The 21,470-nt window shown below is 38.9% G+C and overlaps 2 protein-coding genes and 1 non-coding gene across 4 annotated transcripts; 2 read left to right on the top strand and 1 right to left on the bottom strand.

The window, feature by feature from the left end:
• zgc:153675 (transmembrane protein 263) lies at positions 1-4,319 on the top strand. The gene is made up of 3 exons (XM_026350117.1): positions 1-287; positions 1,819-1,906; positions 2,932-4,319. Exons 1-3 carry the CDS (start codon positions 279-281, stop codon positions 3,216-3,218), a joined length of 384 nt encoding a protein of 127 aa, XP_026205902.1. The 5' UTR covers positions 1-278; the 3' UTR covers positions 3,219-4,319.
• Positions 4,320-7,126: 2,807 nt separating this feature from the next.
• On the bottom strand, positions 7,127-7,200 carry trnat-agu. The gene has a single exon. It is a non-coding gene; the product is annotated as a tRNA-Thr (tRNA).
• Positions 7,201-7,976: 776 nt separating this feature from the next.
• On the top strand, positions 7,977-13,550 carry hgh1 (HGH1 homolog (S. cerevisiae)). Of its 2 annotated transcripts, none has more exons than XM_026350283.1 (10): positions 7,977-8,116; positions 9,029-9,151; positions 9,761-9,899; positions 10,260-10,397; positions 10,700-10,851; positions 11,025-11,125; positions 11,779-11,877; positions 12,057-12,148; positions 12,223-12,345; positions 13,174-13,550. In XM_026350283.1, exons 2-10 carry the CDS (start codon positions 9,042-9,044, stop codon positions 13,375-13,377), a joined length of 1,158 nt encoding a protein of 385 aa, XP_026206068.1. In that variant the 5' UTR covers positions 7,977-8,116; positions 9,029-9,041; the 3' UTR covers positions 13,378-13,550. The 2 variants fall into 2 exon arrangements, with proteins under 2 accessions (XP_026206068.1, XP_026206069.1); XM_026350284.1 differs by having other exon boundaries at positions 9,035-9,151.
• The last annotated feature ends 7,920 nt before the right edge of the window (positions 13,551-21,470 follow it).

Here is a 21,470-nt window from a genome sequence, read left to right on the forward strand (position 1 = left end):
TGTGCGTGGTTTGATTGCGTGTGTGTTGGAGGCGCCACGTCGGCAGAAGCAGCAGAGAGGAAAGAGACCTGTAGCTGTGCGTGTGTGTGAGGAGAAGTTAGAAAGCTGCATGTTGATGCGATAAAGGCTGAAAACCGAGAAGACTAAAGGTCGCTCACCGTCAGAGCAGGTTTCACACACACACACACAAAAACCAGTAGAATTACTGCGGAGTTCGGTTCGAGCTCCAGTGTCAAGTTTCCCTGCCAGGTGTGTTTGTGGGAGAAACACAGGGAACAATGGTGAAGGTAAGGACCGACTATTCATCTTATTAATGTTCAAATGTGGGGACATATGCGCACATTAAAAAAAAACTGCATCCAAGCTGGATATGTCGTTTATTTGCTGTAGATATAATAGTGATGATGTGGACTTCAGGTGTGAGGACAGGTAATTTAATGAGCGGTGTCCTCTCCTGGACATCTGGTCTCTTCTCTGTCGTTGAAGAAAACTTTATTTTTGTTGTCCAGTTGAGCAAAATGGAGGCGTCGCAGCTTCCTGCAAATGTTTTTCAAACTCTACACGAGCGGAGACAAATCTTAATGTAAAAAAACCAATATTTTTACATTAGGGTTTCGCATCCAGGCGCATCAGTTGAAACACTTGTCAAAAACACAGATAACCTTCAGCGGTGGGTCTTCACCTTGTGATCGGGCCCCCTTTTGTGGGTCACAAGGGAAAATGGGGGGGGGGTGGAGTGATGATGATTTGCAAGATGATTCAAATGAAAGGAACATTTTTGTGACAATTTAGCATTAAGCGTGTGAAACATCGACTAATCTACACTCCAGTCTGCTATTTTTATCAGTTAAGGTGAACTCTGCAGATAAACTCACCTGTGATAAGAGCATCTTTTAATTTTAGGCACAAAAGTTCAAGGTGGCATGGCTCCCACCAGTCAGGTGTATCTCAAACACACCTTGAAAACCTAAGCAATAAGACATTATGTGTTAATGTACCCTAATAATATTACTAACAAACAGGGGAAAAAGGAATATGCAACACAAATATACTGTATCTACACAAAACTAACACCTATTAAACAAATAACCTGATAAAGATGGAAAAACTAATTAAATAGGCCTCCAAATTTAAAAATATACATACATACACTTTGGTCATGATATGTATTCCCAGAAAATTGCTCGTGCGTGTGTCAGGCCACCGCACCAGACAGTGATTCATATCTGTAATTCAGCTGAAAATCTATACATTTTCTTCCACAAAGTAACAGAGTCTGAAAGCATTTTCATATTTCATATTTGTCACATACAATCTGAATCTGGCATGCCACGCAACATGGATAGTGCAACATCCAAACCTATAATCATGCAGAATTTCTGTGAGACCGCAATTTTGTGACATACGTGACGCTGCTAGCCTGTATTTTACGTTAAGGACCAAATTAAAAGGCTTACTGCACTGACATGGAGATACGTTAACCATGTTTCTGGTTTAAAAGTGTCACAAAACACCTTGTACAGTCTTGAAGATGTGTATTCACATGAATTTAAAAATGGAAGTGAAGCATTAACTTCACGGTTGTTGTTTGGTATGTTTTTTGGTGTGAGTCTAAAATTTGATAAATTTTAATAGAAGTCTGGGACTATCTAATCTGAGAGAAAGTCAAGATTATGAAAATAACCTTATAACATTTGATGCTATATATCAATACTTGACAGGTTTCAGTATTCACGACCTCATTTTAGTCGTGTATTTAACTATTGAGGTTTTACACCACTTGGTTTTTTCAGCCTGGGCTTTTCCTCTGTTTTCCAGAATGTGAACAGTGTTAACACGGAGCCCCAGCCTGGCACCAGCGTGGCCTCAGACGAAGCTGAACCCGCCTACAGTCAGTCTCCAGAGGGTAAGCAAGAAGCTCCCACCCCCAGCCTGCGACCAACATCAGCAGGGAATATGGCGCAATCTGTGCTCACACGTTGCCTGTTGCTATTTCAGAATCATTGGATTTTATCAGGGGAATGTGTTTGTTTGTGTAAGAGTGTCTGCAGACCTAAGCTGCTATTTGTGTCTCAACACTGTGAGACATTTTGCACCAGTTTAGTCCCCTGCTGCTGCTGCTCAGTAAATATCGGTGTCATTGGATGAAGCCTGTTTCTGTTTTAAGCATTTCTATCAGGTCTGATGACACCAGGTGAGATGTAGAGACCACACCGTCAGGGATGTTGTTTCCCGGATGCAGATAACACCCCCACATACCAACATTTAACATCAGCACAATTAATTTTAGCCACACGAGCAGCGTGGCTGCAGGAATGCTGATTTGTCCCACAATTAAGTCGTGGTGCCCAGAAGATGAATCACAATCATTTTGGTGATTACAAAAATTCAAACTTTATATTAAAAAAAGTAATTCTGCTCTAGTGTGCTGCGTTCAGGACTGTAGGTCATCTGTGTTTAAAGTGATATTTCAGACATAAACATATCATTGTTTAAAACGACTATTGATGAATGCCATGACCAATTTAATACACATTTTATTATATTGTGCACAAAAATCTACAGTATGTTGAGTCTGTGTATATCAGATAAAGCGCCAACCACACAACAGTGGCTGCAAACTGTGACAATTCTTATTCCTTATAAGATAAGATAGACTTTATTCACCACCCACGATGGGGATGAATCGTTATGAAGTTTCCTTCAAGACAAACCCCCCTTTTTTCTTATTAATTTAATTATTACTTTTGTTTTGTATTTATGTATTATTCTTTTTTTTACCTTCATGGCTACATGTAATGGTCAGAGTCACTATGTTGCACATTTGCTGGGAGGATGTCTCAGAACTAGAAGCTCTTATTGTAAAGAATAATGAACACTATAGTAGAAAAATCACGATTGATGCGTCATGAGTATTTTATGTGTTCTCAGACTCTGGTAAGGACCATGTGGAGGCTCCTCCTGGCATGGTGTGGCGCGTGACCGGTGGCCTCTTCAATGTCACCAAGGGCGTCGTTGGTGCTGCTGTGGGTGGAGTGGCCTGGGTGGGAGGCAAGAGCCTGGAGATCACCAAGTCGGCTGTGACCACAGTGCCCTCGATGGGGGTGGGCCTGGTGAAGGGCGGTGTATCAGCCGTGGCCGGCGGAGTCTCCACAGTGGGCTCGACGGTGGCCAATAAAGTCCCGTTCACATCCAAGAGGAAAGACAAGGCCGAGTGAAGAGGAGCAGGATGATGGTGAAGATGATGATGGTTGATGACGACTTGCCCCACCCTGAGCCAACAGAGCTGATCTGTCTGCAAATCACACTCCACAGTGCCTTCTCATGCCTTTCTCGGTCTTGAACACAATAACCTTGTCACCATACCGAGACATAGACTCTGATGCAACTACTACATTCACTACCTAAAAGCTCAGTAGTACTACGATACCATGGCAACCCTGTACAACCAGCAAGTAACGCTAATCACCCAAAATGCTTTAAACAGTCCTCGTCTGTCCTGGAGGTGTTGAGGTGGGGGTTGGTGTATGACTGTAACTGAATACCTGACTCCAGGCAGACCACATGGACTGGGATCCACTTCAGCACGTGGTGAACCCGTTGATGCTGTTGAATCTTTTTATCTGTTTACAATCCAGACTGAGGCGGCTCCACTCCTTGTTCTTTCTCTCCAGTCAATCCAGTCTGCACACGTGTGGTGAATATTTCTCAAATAATATGCTGGTTTTTACTCTTTTTGTTTTTGTGATGGTATTAAAGTGATATTGAAACATGTGTGTGTTGAAAAATAAAAAGTTTGAGCGTCGGAAACGAGGATTCTGCAGCGTTTTTCAGTCTGTCTGGCCTTCTCCATTCTTTGGATTTGCCTGGGGTGGTGTTTTACCCAGCAGCCTTGGATCTGCATGTAGGAACACTTGTCTAAAATGCATGACTGAAGGGTTCAGGTATTTTCCACAGCTATATTACTGTTGAAATGTTTCTCTTCAGCATGTGTGATATGTTATAAATGCTGCAGTGGACCTTGACTAGTAATTTTGTTTGGTTTTTTTTAGATTTAACAAGAAAGAATTCAGCAGCTTTTGGTTCATTCATGGTTGTGTGAGAGGGAAAAGTGCCCGATGTTGTCTGACCTGCTCAGTCAGTCAATGTTAACCCTTTAAATCAGAAGGAGAACACTGTAATGTAGCGCAGGCATCATGAACGTGTATACACAATATCAGCATTTCAATACAACATTTGTGAGAGGGAGCAGTTGCTGATGGGACTTTACTGTGTGAATGTTTTGTGTTTTTCAATATATCAATAAAGTAGTTTGGTAGATTAAATATATTTGACTGGAATCTGTTTCTCTGTGTAATGGTGTGAATGTCAAGAGACGTTAGATATATTATTGTGTTACTGACATTCAAGAAGCCTTATTGCTAAACAGTAGACTGAATATAATAAATATAAAAAATGCACACGCTGTACTTATAAAACAAAGATAATATGAAAATAGTAAGTGTGAGATTAACATAATGACAGCAAATAGGAATGTCCAAAATAGAAATTTGCTGATTCCAATAGCTAAAGTAAATGTGTTTGTTCTGCAGCGTACTGTATGAATCAGGCTTTAAGGAAGACGTTGAACAGCCACAACCTTAGTTCACACTAAAATATCTATAACTTGCACTTGACATTCATCGTTAAAAAGGTGACAGATATGCACATCCAACCCAAAGTGCAATCTAAGAGAAAGAAAAACAGTTGTCTGCACACTGAAATAAAAATATATCAACGAAAATGTTTAATTGCAATGTTTCCATCTACATGGTCGTCATCAGGCAGTAATAAATAGTTTCAAAGTTTTTTTACCTCGTCCCCAGATGGTGAAACATGAAACTGTTCCAGCTGCCAGTTCAAGCCACTTCTATAATCTGAGGCGTTTTTGTTTAGTTTTTAAGTGAAACAAATCTGTCAGTAAACAGGGTGACAGGTTTCTGCTTTCCCAGTAATACCTGTCTGTCAAAGTCAATGAAACAACAAAAACACTTTAACATAGGATGCATTTTAATTATATATATTAATGTCTCTTAACACTAAACACAGTCTTAAACACAAAGAACACATAAGAGAAGTAGTTCAGACGGACCAATTTATACATGTGCACATGACATCAAATTACAGTATAACAAAGAATGATGCAAAGGCCGAATGGTTTTCACATGTGAGCTGACAATCCATCTTCCTGGATTATCCCTGAGACCTAAACCTGTCCTAAACAAAACAATCCCATCTTTGTTTCTAGTTTCAGTGGTAACTGGTTTTATCCTGCACAATTCACTAGTTCCCAACAGTGTATGAACTAATACATTTAAGATATATTATACATAGACATTTGATCTGACGTTGTCATTGTACTACAGCATGGAGAATAAAATCTTTTTTACAAGCGAGAACCAAGAAGAAAATATGAAAATACAGTACATGTAAACATATTTACCTGACTTTACAATCTGTACAACGACTCTCTCTCCTTAGACCCAAAAAGCCTTTAAATAGAAAGAAATCCGACATTTGAGGCATTTACAGGTCTTTTCCTCAATGTGTTCATAGAGAAAACCCAACAATCCACCTTTAACAAAAGAAACCTCCAGCAGAACCAGGCTCAGGCTGGCCGGTCATCTGCCTTGACCGGTTGGGTCGAGGGGACAGTAGAGAGATAAAAAGGATAAGAGACAATAACAAGGAACAGATAGGGCACAATCAGGAAGAATACCAGGAGTCTTCAGGTGCATCCAGACAGTGGGACCTGGCCTCCTCCCATGATGAGGACTTAGAAGAAGGATAGAAAAGAAAGACAGGAGAGAGGTACAAAGCCTGTGTGCATGGAAGAGAAAAAGGTTTCCTTAAGAAACAGCCAGACAGAGAAAACCCAGAAAGACCTGAGTGCAGACAAACAAACAAACAAAGATGAAAAGGCTGGAACACACCACTGAAGTACATTAAACAAACTGGAAATGAGCGGGTAAAAGTGTTTGGTATGTGAACTAAAGGAATCAAGGTGAGTCACTATGAGTGGCAGAGAGCAGGTAACTGGGTGTGTGTGTTGGAAAGAGCAGAGGACGTGAAGGCTGCAAAACTAGAATTAGCTCATGGCTGTTGTATACCTCTGCCAGCCAGTAAAGTTATACCACATGTTATGAAGTTCCCATTTTCTATTTTTGAGATATGGCATTGAACAGAATGGGACATATATGAGACCACAGTGACCTTTGGCGAGTAAAATCGAATCCATTCACTGTTGAATTCAAGTAGAAACTGGAGGCAAAATAGAAGAAATTCCTTAAAGACTGAAAACATAAAATGCTGATAATATGACACGAAGCACAAATGAGAAGCAGATGAAACATGATAAACTAGAGGAATAATAAGTGAAAAAGCACACAGCAGGTCTATTCACCGACCACATGCAGCAGACATAACTGCTTTGAGTTTATGTATTATTCTGTTTGGATACGTCATAATCTGTGTTTATCACTTCCTGTTTCATGCTTTTTTTCTTGTCCTTCCTGTTTCCCTCCTGGTTCTACTCTCTAGCTTCTCGTAATCAACATTAATCAGTTTATATTATACTGTGTCCACCATGACGCTATTCTCCAGCCTTTCATCTTCCCTGCCCTGCTTCCTGTATCATTCTGTTTATCATCCTTTTCACAATAAACTCCTTTCTTATTTAATTCAAGATACAAGATTCAAAAAACTTTATTAATCCCACAGGGAAATTGTTTTGCCTCATTACAGTTGTTCTCAATACAGACAGAAAGAAAGGGAACCACAACCAGGAAAGATCCACACCAACATAAATACACAAACACATTAATACAGAAAACTCAATATATGTACAGAATATGTGAAATAGATGAATGAAAATGGGTCAATGTACGTAATCTGTGGTGGAATGACAGCAATTATAAGACACAAACTATCACTTCCCCGACCCCTTACAGACAACAATTATGTACCACAGCTAGAAAGGATCTCCTGTGGAGCTCTGTAGAGCATTTAGTGCTAATGAGTCTTTGGCTGAACATGCTCCTCTCTCCAGTCAACACTGTGCAGTGGGTGGGAGGGATTGTCCAGGAAAAGGCACTGCTGGGATTTGAACCCAGGATCTCCTGTTTACTAGACAGGCGCTTTAACCAACTAAGCCACAGCGCCCTGTAATGTGGGCTGAAGTAACAATTACAATTCCTTATAATTCTTCCAGGATCACATGTAACTTTCTCTGGTAATGTAGAAATACCTCAAAAATGTGCTGTAGTAAATAATTTCCATCATCAGTGAGCTGTGTGAAGCTTCACGTTTTATTCTCCTGTAATAAATATGCAGAGAGACAAAGGCAAAGTGCACAGAAAAGGACTTAAACAACATCAATGCACAAGTGGTAGGAGTACACAAGCTCGGTCCTCAAGTAAAAGTGCAAGTAAAATACCTAAAAGAGCACTCCACTGAAGTAAGTTCAGTACTCCACAAAGAAAACAAGGTATTTTAAACTCAACTTAAGCAACTTAATGCTGCTGATAAAATGATAAAATGTGCAGGTTTCATCCAGATTTGTGCCACGTTGGCCTCATTAATAAAGTTTCTGCGTGTTGAGGCCTTGTGAAGTTTAATTCATGGACACATTAAAAGACAGAACAAGATAACCTCACTTTAAAAATCATAACCCTAACCTGACCCTAACATTAATTTAGCTTCTTCTGTCCAGAAATGCTCTCCTTGTTTTGAAATGTTTTAATTACTTAAATAAAAACAAATATTAACTACAGAATAGCAAAACTATTGTGTAAAAGCACTTAGTTTCCAGGTCTGATCCCAGAGGAAGCTGAAGCCCCTGTGCAGTCAGCTGTGCACACAGAAGGGGGCGCTAATGCAAAAAGCTGTTCAAACAAATACGAAGAAGAAAACCCCGAAGAAGAAAAAGGAGCGTCACCCGGAAGTAGAGCTGTGTAATCTGTAGCCACATGTTTCCTCACTGTGATCGTACACATGATGTGTAAAATGACCAGCTGAGGACTTTAGAGCAGGTAAAACAGCGAAATGAAAACTGGACACGTCCTGTAGATAATTAGAGGTAAGAAATATATGTGTAGCAGATGGTGTATAGATGTTAAATATGTCGTTCATCAGTCAGAGTTTAGCTGATAGGTGCAAAAGAAAAAGGTAAATAAGGTTAAATGCTCTTTATTATTATGACTAAGGTGAGACAACAGCAGGTAAATTATATTTTTTTGTAATTGGCTTAATTAATATAGGTACAACAAGTGCTTTTTATTTAATTTAAGTAAATCTACCACAGTTTACCACCAAAAGTGTAAAGGTATGAGCATCAGAAGCATCACATTGTATTAAAGTACTGCAGGTACTGAAAATAAGTGTATATTGTTTAATTAACCTGTTAATTTATCTGCAATGTAGCTAGTAACTAAATTTGCTTAAATAAATGTACTGTAGTGGAGGCCAAAGCCATAACATATTGAGTAACTTTTAGATGACATATTTTGGAGGTTTTAATGTCTGTATACAATATAATAACCTCTGTCTTATCTGAATTTAAAAGTAAAAAAATACAGGACATCCAGGCCTTTATGTCTTTTAAGCAAGCTTTATTTTTTTAAATGACATTATTTAGTTCACTATAAGTTGATTAATTAATTACTTTGATTCATACCTTTATTAATATGCATGTTTCTTATTATAAAAGTTATAATTAATGTTTTATCCATATTTATAACTTAAACTTAAATAAACTGTTGGGCAAGCTGTTTGATGTTAAATATTAACTCATGAAGTTTGTTCATATATTATTATATATTATTATTATTATATATTTTCCCTCAGAGATGTAGTAGAGAAGAACTATAAAATGTTTTAAATAATGGAATATTCAAGTAAAGTGCAAGTACCTTAACATGATACATACATAGTATCAGTAGTAGTATTATACTGTACACTTATACCTGGTGGTTTTATTGCTGTTTTTCAGATACAGTGAGAACATGCTGAGTGATTCTGAGGCTGCAGAGCTGCTCTCCTTCCTGACCCATAGTACTCGTCCGGATGTCAAAGATCGGGCCATAGAGTACATCCTGGGACTATCTGGACACAGGTAGGAAGATGCTACTAATAACATGGTTTTTAATTTAAAATGATGGCATGGCAACTTGTTTCTTGTAATTATTGGTAGTATTCCAGCATATTGATAAATTAAAACATGCTATAATTTAATAGAAGTGTTTATTATTCTGTACTGTAACAAGTAACCTGTTAGTGGAAACTACCAATATGTGTAAACACAGTAATAATAATATAAGGTACACTAATGTCTTTATGGGGTTAAAATACAATAAATAAATTTTGTTTCATTGTAGTTGCTAAAATTGACATTATTCTGTTTTACTATCAACATTTAAATTATATTTTAATATTTGAATACAGTCATACATACATTCTTGGATGCTACAATGATTTGAACTGTTATATTTAGTGGAAGTAGAAACATTTGTTAATAATACATATTTTCTTTTTTTCTAATAAACCTTTGTAGTGACACCTGCTGACGCCTCTGTTACTTCTGCTAACTCCTCCCTGATGTTTGCAGGAATTATTTTGGAGGATTTTCAGCCTTTCTTTCTGTCTCTTTGCTGAGGGTTTAGTGTCTTAAAGCTGATGCAGTAACCTACTTTATTCTTTGTGTGTTTCTTTTGTTGGTTTTCAGGGATGGCTGCCGCTTCCTACGCTCTAAACCTGACTTACTTGTTGCCCTGTTTACTCTGACATCTGACCCATCTATCGCAGTAGTGAAGGACTGTTACCGCATTTTCATCAACCTGTCAGCTGATGAGACTCTGCACCAGGTGATCAGGCTCAATTGATCAGCAGAGTTGGCACTAAATGCGCCTTTCTTGATTCATTTTTAATAAATAAATACAGAGCTCTCCCAGTATACCTGCTTTTTGTGAATAGTCAGGCTTTGAAATGTCTTTAATGACACAGAATTCAGTTTCTTTCTCATAAAATACCTCTAATACTATATGCTGATAGAAAGCACCAACACATGTGATGTGTTAGTTTTATTTTAGAGGGGATCCGGCCACATATTTCTGTCCAAACATTTGCAGAAACCCTGATGACACAAAGATGTGGGATTAGTTTTGGTCTCCTTGTTTTAAAGACAGTTTTGTGACACAAGTGTTCTTTGGTTACGTCTCACCCAGGTTTTGCTCACAGACGTTAAAGTTCTTCCAGTGTTGTTAAAGAACCTTCTGGATCCAGAATACTGGTTCTCTGATCAGATCTGCACCATCTTGTCCAACCTGACTCGCCATGAAAAGACCTGCAAGACTGTGTTCAGGGTGGGTTTTGGCTGACTGGTAATACCACAAATACAAAACTCTCTATTGGTGATTCTGCTGTTTTTCATGTTCAAGTTTGACATTTTTAATTTGGGTCAAAAGAAGGCATTCGTTTACCTTTTGTTTGAACATAATTATTTATAAAACAACAGATATTTGCACATACAACACTCTCTCTAATGTCTTATGGGTTCTTATTTAAGCCACCAAGCTGCAGCACCATTATAATTAGTTCATGATACTGTGGTGCTCTCTTCACACCGGCTCGCTGTATAAGGTAAAATGTTTCTCTGCTGTTTCAGGTCCTCCAGGAGGACGTTGGTCTGGCGAAGCTGGTGGAGATCTTCTGCACTGAAGATTACAACAAGAAGGCAAAGCTCCACTACCTCGGGCCTCTGCTGTCCAACTTGACACAGCTGCCAGACGCCAGAAACTACATGATGGACAAAGAGAGGTGACTGATTACACAGCAGGATAAGACCTAGTGTTCAGACAAAAACATCTTTTGGCTCTTCAGCATGTAACTGACTGTGTGTGTGTGTGTGTGTGTGTGTGTGTGTGTGTGTGTGTGTGTGTGTGTGTGTGTGTGTGTGTGTGTGTGTGTGTGTGTGTGTGTGTGTGTTGCAGGTGTGTTGTCCAGAGGTTGTTGCCCTACACTCAGTACCAGGCATCAGTTGTGAGGAGGGGTGGAGTCATAGGCACGCTGCGCAACTGTTGCTTTGATCACGGTGAGGTGCACACAAGCACCATGTTTATGGCTAAACAGGAATTATACTAAACCCACCACAGATTCCTGTAGGTCACTGTAGGTTTTTAATCAGAGCTGTGGGCAGGGATTCGACCTTCTGCAACATGTTTCAGTACTGAATATGACTCTTCTGTGCTGGTTGTGATGTATAAAAGGTTTGCAGCAGAAACAGACCCGAGCAGCTAGTCACATTTCCTGCAGTCCCTATATAATATCTTTATATAATATACATATCCAATGTATTTTTAGCTACAGGTTCAGCATAAACCCCCAACACAAAAGCAAACCCAGCTTCACTTCATGTGTCTTCAGTGGTTTAATTGGCTATTTCATATCATAGTTAAGTGTAACTGCATCCGAAGTCATTTGTGAATTTAATCATGTTGTAGCCAGGTGCTGACAAGGCATAAATGCACCTGTCTCTCTGTATGTAAACTTTACTCCACTCTGCTTTAGCTATGTCAGCAAGCCGTCTGCAGAAATAGTTTCTACAGACTTCAGAGACATTCAATCCTCTTCACTCTAAGTGTAAAACAGTAATATACAGAAGGGATGAATCAGAGAAATAGATATAGATAGATATTCAGATATACGTCCAGTCTTCTGACCCAGATTTCTCCTCATTCTGTCCAGTCCATCACGAGTGGCTCCTCAGTGAAGCTGTGGACATCCTGCCCTTCCTCCTGCTGCCACTGGCTGGTCCAGAGGAGCTGTCAGAGGAAGAAAATGAAGGTGAGTGTGTTTGTAATAAACAACTTTAGTTAATTCAGTCTATCACATTTAAACTCAGGCTCAAAGAGAATATATCCATTATTAACAGAGCATCTTCTCTCATCTAAATGTTTTATGAACTGACCAAACAAGCCTCAGTTCTCTAAGTTCTGGCTCTAACATGTTGATGTGATGTTCAGGGCTGCCTGTGGACCTGCAGTACCTCCCAGAGGACAAGAAGAGAGAAGAAGACCCCGACATCAGAACGATGCTACTGGAAACACTCTTACTGGTACTAACACAAACACAAACACATCCACCATTGTGTTTACAACACGAGTTATTTACTGTTTGTCTCTTCTGTAGCTAACTGCGACCAAAGCCGGTCGGGACACACTAAAAGAGAAGAACGTCTATCCGATCATGAGGGAGTTTCACCGCTGGGAGAAGGATGTCCACGTTACGGCAGCCTGTGAGAAACTGGTGCAGGTACAAATATTCTAATCACCTGATAAATCTACTCTACAACTGTCACATCCATTACATACGTAGCAGTGAATTTAAGTGGATATCCTTCTAAAGTTTTTATTATAAAATACCCATCTTTGTGTTTCTCTATTGAGTTGTAGTGAAAATATAATAACTACCAGAGCATATTTTGAACTAAACACCATAATGAGGTGTCTTTAACTAAAGATTTTAGTGCACAGAGGACCATATAAGGTGGATATCACTAACATTTGAAAGAATCTGTTAAGAGCCTAATTTAACAGATGGTTATGAATACTAACCATAACTAATAATCAACTTTTTAGTGCTTTTACTGTGATTATTGGCATCAAAACAAAGCCTTTCTCTTTCATTTTCATGGATATGTTGGTTTAACACAGCAGGCACCAGCACCAGGGGGCTTCAGCACAACAACACTCTGTCTTGTATTCACGTGATGTGAACACAGTATTTCTGCTGTTCAATGCGAGATCATCAGGACCAAAGATAAAACTCTTGTCACCAAGAGTTATTATGTTTATGGGTATTATAGACCACAAAAACTGGACATTCCAGATCCAGATCCTATTTCACTGTCAGCGTCCCCCTGTGTTGTTTTATCACAGAACAAGTGTGTGTGTGTGTGTGAATACAACCCCATGGGATACCACTTTGAACACTGTTGTTTGTGTTATCAGTACCAGCTGGGGGTTTTCCTACTGGGAATAAGGTGTCTGCTATAACAAATCTGGTTATAACCGCCACAAACTACTGACCGGCTTCGTTTTAGCTTGTTGTAGTCTCATACTCACATTCGTCTCCCTCCAGGTGCTGATAGGAGATGAGCCGGAGCAGGGGATGGAGAACCTGATGGAGGTGGAGATTCCTGAGGATGTGGAGGAGAAACTGAAGGAAGCGGACACCAAAGAACAGCAGGAGCTGGAGAAGGAGAAGAGAAAACAGGAGGAGGGGGAAAAGAACAGTGATGTAGAACAAACAGAAAGAGAACAGGAGTGTGGACTCATAAAATAAAACCTGTTTCCAACCTGGGATCTGTTGTTTTTATCAGTCGGACACACTGCAGGTGTCTGTTAAATGTTCCTTAAACCTTTATTCTGATATGACGGAGCACTTACAGAAAGAGGCGGTGCTCTTTGTGTTTCTGTATAGGCTGATGTTAAAACGAAGTGTCGCCTTGTTCATTATGTTTTTGTGTCTTTTTTATTTGTGCTTCAAAAATGATGACATGCAAACTTATGTGCTCATAAGACAAGTAGGAAGTGTTTTCGTTACTTTTCCTGTGGAGTTTAATCTGACGCCCTGCTCACTGAGTCTTGTTGGAGGATTAAGTTCCTCTTTAGCACCCAGTTTCTCTTAAATTCCACTTGAAGTGGCTTTAAGGTTCAAAATGTTCTGATGCACATTGTGTATCCTGTTGTTCCTTCTCTTAACCAAAGCTACACATTAACGCGTTAACGTATTTTAATGGGTTCATTCCACAACAGAGTATTGAGAGTGTCTGCTGCATCATTAGAAACTCCACTTATGTTTGGATATTGGAGGAAAGATCCACCTTAAAAGAACATTTAAGAAGTTATTCCTCAACATTGGAACATGTTTTCAGTATAATAGATTTCATGGGGGACGCTGAAGACGCTGCTCTTACAGGCTGAGTAGGACTAACAATGAGAAGTTAACATGACTGTCTTAAAATTAGTGAAGTTACACATTTATACAAACCTATACTATGTTAATATGTTATATTTAAAAACAACAAATGCATGATTTTGTTTCATTTAGTCTTTAAGAACTTTAAAATCTTTTTGTTAACTAATTTATATAGAAACTGTACTTTAATTTAAACACGCCTTACTTTACATTTGAACCTCCCACGCCCCCTAACCATAAAAAAATATTTAAAAAAAGAAAGTTTTATTATGATTTGTTAAATTAGAAACTGTAATTTTAGAGTAGTTTGTTTTATTTAATCAGGAAACCTTCAAGATCTCTTTTGCAGGAGAGACCTGAGAACAAAATACAAGTAAATATGTTTTATTGAAACAACCAAACACCAAATGAATTTCTCTGTGGGCTTTACAATCTGTAGAATAACAACACCCTCTGACTCTTTAAGAACTAATGGAAAAACTCCACAAAGATCCTTTTAACTGGAAACGTTTGACGTTTATGTACTTTCTCTAGTTTAAACCCAGTTCTCTGTAGAAATTCCCTTAATACTATATATCACAATCCGTTATTTATCCAATTAATACTACGTGGTTTCATGGTAAACCTCTAAAAATCCCTTAAAATAATTTGGCTTCATGTTAAACAACACTGAAACTGACATCTTCCTCTTTTTTTGTTTTTCCTGTTCATATCCTGAATAGAGAAGTCTTTATAAAATGAACTACTGGTCTCCTCCACTCCCTCTTTGTGTGTATGTGGAAATGAAAACATCAAAAATGGATTCTTTGTCAGGTTTTCAAACAAACTTTAGAAAAGTTTTGTCTTTTTTTAAATGGCACAGACTGACCAGAAGGGGGTGTCCCAGCATTTGCAGTTCCTGTCATGTTTCTTCACTCTGACGTTGATGAAACACAACAACTGCACCTCAGCAGAAGTGTTTCACAATGAAATAAAGTCTCTTTAAAGATGAATATGACACTGTCTGATTCAGCAGTGAGTCAAATATCCTAAAGTTAAATCATTTAAATGTAACTTGGTAGATATGTGGAGCTGTAAACTTTAACAACACCAGAAACGGAACCACAGCCAACCTTTGTTCTTCTGATTCTGTGGAAGCTCTTTGGTTTTAAAGGGACTGTGTGTGTGTGTGTGTGTGTGTGTGTGTGTGTGTGTGTGTGTGTGTGTGTGTGTATGTGTGTGTGTGTGTGTGTGTGTCCCAGGTGTTTCTTTATCAGTGTCTGTGTGAGTTTTTCCACCACAACTCAAGGTCGTCCCATTTCACACAGATAAGGAGCAAATGAGTATTATGTAAGAAGGAAGTGACTCTTCCTTTTATTTAACCTGCTGTAAAGTGAATAAGAGCAGAAGTAAAACTCCTCCACCTCCTCGTTCATATTTCATAGCTGTGGAGATTGTTTCATGCAAAGTCTTGTGTGTGATCGGTGTGAAAAAGACTTTACGACGAGCAGGTGGGTGGTGCTCCCAAAACAAACATCCTATCTGTATCCTGCAGATAAAGAAATAAGAGCTGATCCAAAGGGTTTTACACGTTTGCAAAACGGGAAGACGTTTCTCCTCATCTCTCGTCGTGCCCGTTTCTAGTTTTTGCAAAGCCCACAATCAGAACCGAACCCCTAGGCTACGTATATCAAGCCTGGACCTGACCCGAGCTCACGCCTTGATAACATTAACAGTAGGTGCAGACTGCTTTTGCTCACACGTTCTCCAAACCCGTGCGTAATATGGGCCACCACAGCGTGGATGTTAACATTAATACACCTTCAGACATGACAGCAGAACTCCATTCACCCTGTTTGGTTGATTTCAGACACCAGGGATCTGCCCTGAACGCTTGAGACTTCACACAGCGAGCAGTAGTGTGGCACCTCTCCGTGCGTAATATTTGTTTTGAGGTGTGAGGAGTGTCCTTGGCGTTAATCGTGTATCGTGTTTCTCACTGACAGTATATTTATCTTGCACTGAGAGTTAGTTCTACATTACACGGATCAGATTACCTATTTTACCCAGCCTCCTCCCAACAGATTTTCAGTTTTGGTTCGATATTTGCACCTGAGCCGGTGCCAGGAGAGCTGCCTCTGAGACGAACCACACACCGGGCTGGACTGAGCGCTCTGCCGCAGATTTCTTCCCTGGGGGAGGATAAGAAACATGGACTGGGGTTGAAGGACGGGTTCAGCTGCCTCTGTCTTGTGCGTCCCCGTGTCCAATCAGACGCGGAGCTGCGTCTTCTCTGCGGAGCCTCGAAGCCCCAACATGCAGGACGTGCAGGGCGAGTACGTGCCAGACGTGTCCTACCCACCGACCACGGTGTTGTTTATGTTGTGAGAGCAGGGGGCTCACATGTGACACACTTTCATCACAGCTGGATATTAACCAGCGGTCGATGAAGTATTCAAATCATTTACAATCCAGTAAAAGTACTGATACCACTCAGTGAAAATACTCCATGACAAACAAAAGCTTGTATTTATAGTATTTGTAGAGTAAAACCCAACAATTAAAACCATTAACTAGTAAAAGTAGAAATATTCAGTGCAGGAATAATATCTCCTGTTACTGACTTGTTATTCTGCTTTAATAAGGTGGAGCTATTTTAACCATTTTGATTGGTCAGTTTGTAAAAAAAATAGGAAATGTGTGGCTTTCTTTTTTTTTTTTATATTGTTAAAATGTGAATGATGAAAAAAGGAAAAGCAGTAAAATCTACATGCATAAGAGAAGTAACCTTGTGTGTTTACTGTAGTTTTATTTTATACCAGAGTAAAAGTCTTAATCTATAAAATGTGTTGGAGTAAAAAGTACAACATTTCCCTCTCAACTGTAATGAAGAGGTGATAAAGTGAAAGGAAAATACTCAAGTAAAGTACAAGTATCTCACATTTGTATAAATTGGTAATTAAATCCACTGTCACTACACATGTATCTGATGTTTACACGCAAAACCATCGACTAGCTCATGAGATATGGTTTTAATTTTACTATATTTTATTACTTATCGTCACCTTTGCATCCTTCACTGCTCACAGTACTTCTGTCTTTGAGCATCAGACAGCTTCAATACAATAACTTTAATTTGATACAGCTGTCTGCAGACACACAGTGTTGGAGAATATACTGCACACTGGAAGAGATTAAACTACAGAAAAGCTACTCACAGAAAGTAAAGTTACTTAGAAACGATACTTCAACTTCTATTTATTTAAACTGATGTTGTGCATGTGAAATCATAAAATGTAACATACATATGAGATACATAAAACAAAAAAGAACATATCTGTGTTTCGTGGGAAAGGCGACTTAAACTAAACAATCCCATCAAATACAAAATCACAGAGAATGATATGTTTTTGTTATAAACACTTCTGGGTTTATATTTAATTTAAGTAAAGTGAGCACAAAGCAATTAACCTGTTTTAACTGTCAGTTTAGTAACATTTGACCTTTATAATCTTTAACTGATTGAAAACTGGCCTAAAAAATAGACCCACAGTAGAGTTTGAGTAATTAACTATTGAAATATACATATATAATAGATTTCAGGACTGCACTTATCTATTTTATGTACTGTGGTGTTTTTGACTGTGTTTTTTTAATAGTCAATATCAGAGTTGTGGACTTAAAATCACATGACTGAAATCAAAACATATGTGCAACTAAACTTTGACTTTGACCCCAGTGATTCACGACATCAACTGGACTTCGGCCTTTTTACTTGAAAATGACTCGATCAAGAAGAGTCCGATTTAAATTTTCACATTTAGTAGTAAAGTAGCAAGAAAAACAGATTTGAGATGGTTCAGGTGTCCACAGAAAACACAACACACACAATAATAAATAAAGACAGTATCATAAAGATTATGTGAAGTGTGCATGGATACTGACAAATCCATGACAGAACCAGAACAGTAGGTATGTGTGTAAATGTACATTCAATTTAAGCTAGTATTTAAAAAATCTAATAATTAAAAGTAAAACTACTACTGTGAAAAAGTGGAGCTGCTGGTGAAGAGGCTGTACTGGTGGCAGACGGTCTTTGTTGTCTGATTTTACTCTTACAGGGCTGGTGAGGTCAAGCCGGGTCAGAACTGATCTTACAGTAGATGTCAGCTGCAGTCTCCTCTGCACATCACACAAATTGCTGTAGACGGCGTTTGGAGCGCGGTGATGCAGATTAAACTGATGGAGGAGGAGATAAGTGACTCTGCGGAGCTGGTGTAGACCTCCACCAGTAACACTTGTGACATCCTGAGGTTTTACAGCTGCTGTAGAAAGTACAAGCGCTGCCACGGCCTTCTCCTTTGTCATAGAAGAAGTGACAGAAGAACAAAAACACAATAGTAATGGAGTAATGGCCTTCAATGAAAGGATTCCAGAGACCTCTGCCTTTTGTTTTTGTGTCTAGTCGGTCATGAGACCATGTTGTTCCTGTTAAAAGACGGATTCGGAGGCTTCCAGGGACTTTGGCTTTCAAAAGTCTTGTTTCTAAATGAAGGTCTTATTTCTCAGTGGACTATATTTGAGTTTCTGTGGCAAGTAAAGTTTTTATGGGACAAAAAATAAAGATATACTCACATAAGTTGACACTCTTCAACATTTCAGTTAAATAAATGTACTTTAACTTTCCTCCACCGATGATGGTGTGTATGTTCATGCTCCATTTCAGGTCCTGCTGGATGGTGCTGACTCGGCTCTGATGACTTTCTGAACCTCTGAATGTGCAGTGGAGGGGGAGGGGAAGGATTCTTCCTCCTAAAGTCTACAACCAGTTCCAGGCTGTTCAGACCAACATCAACACACACATTCAGGCTTTTCCCTGTGAGCAGACTCGTCTCCATTTGCGATCACACAAGTTAAAGTGGTGTCGTCTGTTAAGAAGTTTAATTCAGATGTCTGTAAACTCAATAGATGAGAAATGAAAACATGCAGCTCATGTTTTTAACTGTGTCACAGGAAAAACACAATGACACACAGCTACTCAGTTTATTTAAAATGCTGAAATGTATTCAAAAGCCTTTTAAGTTTTTACGTGTTAAACGTCAGAAACTGAAACAATCTAAAGCTAATTGGTGAAGGATGTTAGACAACACTAAGGATCTGGTCTCCGTTTGGGACCGAACTGTTCTCGATTTAGCGACTTCATTTTCGCTGGTCTCAGCTTGGGATTTGATTTGGAACTTAATGTTGACAATTTCACATCTTGGGATTTAGTAACTCCTACGTGAGCAATTTGCAAAAACAAACACTTGAATGAAAAGAGAAGTGGTGACAGCTCTGTGAAGTCGCTGATGTGTCAATTCAACGTAAAGATGATCAAACAGGACTGATGACTTCCACTTTGAGTGCTGAAGTATGTGCTAATGTTAAAACTTACTGTGTATTGTTTGTTTTGTAAAGCACTGGATTCAAGATTCATGCATTTATTCTAATAATTAGTTTTAGGATGATCCAAGTTTGTTTCTCAGGAAAGATTTAATAACTTTATTATTATGAATCAATTATCCCTTATCACTTATCAACCAATCAGAACTGTTTATTCTTTATACTGTGATTCAATTCAGCAGTAGATCTCCTCCTCATGTATCAGGCTAAAATGATTCTTCTGCTCTCTGCTAGTATATCCAGGCTAATAACCCAGCTAGGGAGAGGTGTGTGTGTGTGTGTGTGTGTGTGTGTGTGTGTGTGCATGGGGGGATTGTCAGTCCTGTGAAACATTCACCACGGAGCTGTAAGAGAGAGAGGGAGAAGGGTTGAGCTCATGCTACCAGAATAACAACTCCCTCCTTTCTTTTGCATTGAATTGAGCTCCTGTGTGTGTGTGTGTGTGTGTGTGTGTGTGTGTGTGTGTGTGTGTGTGTGTGCGTGTGTGTGTGTAGCAGTAAAAGCTGCCAGGTGAGTGGAGCAGCATTAAACTGATCACACACACACACACACACACACACACACACACACACACTCACTGGTCCGCGTCAGTTTGCACATGAAAACATGGCTGGTTTATCAAGTTAATTAATTCACATGTTGTGTATTGTTTGTTATATCACACTAATTCCCTAATATTTACTCATAATATTCAAGACAAATGGCAACAGATTAGTGCAAAATAAGTTTTACCTTTATATATAATTACCAGGTAACTTGACCCCAACTGTAATGAAATGATTTAGTGTGAAACAAGTTTTAATGAAAATGTGTGCACTATTAAAATAACTTTTCTCCTAATTACTTAAAATAAACAGAAATTTCAATTATTTAAGTTAAATTTCCAACTTTAAAATAATAAAACATTGTATTGAAGGAAATAAGCATTAAACAATTAATAAGCATTAATTAGACCAGTAACAGTCTATAAGATTGTGTGTCTGAGGAAAAAAAGCCACAAAGATATATAAACAATACCAATCACAAGCAAAGTGACCAAAATGAAGCAAAAAGAAACACGAAACACCAGCAGGTCAAGACCTAAAACAGCAAAAAACAACATAATATAAACAGGAAGTTATTAACTAGAAAAGAAATGACCAAAAGCAGACACCACACAATAAAACGTAATAAAATTAAAATGAATTATATCAAAATCGAGTATCTTTTAGTCTGTTAGTTAGATTTAAGTTATGGTTTAAGTTTATTTTTGTGAAACCTGCCTCAGATCTGATCTGATCTCTGGTAAAGTCTCAACATCTTCACACCTCAGCTGAGAAGACGTTTGACTCTTTATCACTACTGAGCAGATTATTTGAGACTATTAAAACATTTGAATCTTCTTAAAAACACACAAGTTTACATGAGGACAGAGTTCAGCTGGATCCTCACTGCTCGGCGCTGCTGTCGCTCACAGTGTTTATCTATGTTCGGATTGGCCGGTTCATGTACTCAACAGAGAAATCTCCGCCTTTGGAGGAGACGGCTGTACTTTTCCACTCCATCCCAACTCCATCCACTCCTCCTCCCTCGTTCAGTTCATCTATTCATAACACAGACACCCTGCCCCCTCCCCAATCACACACACTAACTGAGGTAATGGAGGTTTCTTCCAGTTTGTATACAGAACCACAACGACTGAGGAAACTGTGATTGGTTCCGAGTTCTAGTAGGAAAAAAGAAAACAGCTCAGTCTGCTCAGTTTTTCAGTGTTTTCACTGCAGATGTTCTGAAACGTGACAGTTATTCTATCGTTTGCTTTTATATCTGGAAATCTTTAGTATTATGTGTGAGGAAATGCATGACCACAACTCCCAGGCGTTTAAAAACTTGATGGCACAAGAAGCGAGACACGAGTCCAGTTGGGTTACCAGCAATCAAGACTTGACTCCAAGTTGAGCCAGTCTTACCATAAAGTATGTTTGATGGTTCAGGTTACATTTGTTGAAACAGGAAACAGACATGAACACAACTCAGGGTCCAAATAATATTCAGCC

Source organism: Anabas testudineus, chromosome 5 (genome assembly GCF_900324465.2).
Source record: "Anabas testudineus chromosome 5, fAnaTes1.2, whole genome shotgun sequence".
Lineage (NCBI taxonomy): Eukaryota > Metazoa > Chordata > Actinopteri > Anabantiformes > Anabantidae > Anabas > Anabas testudineus.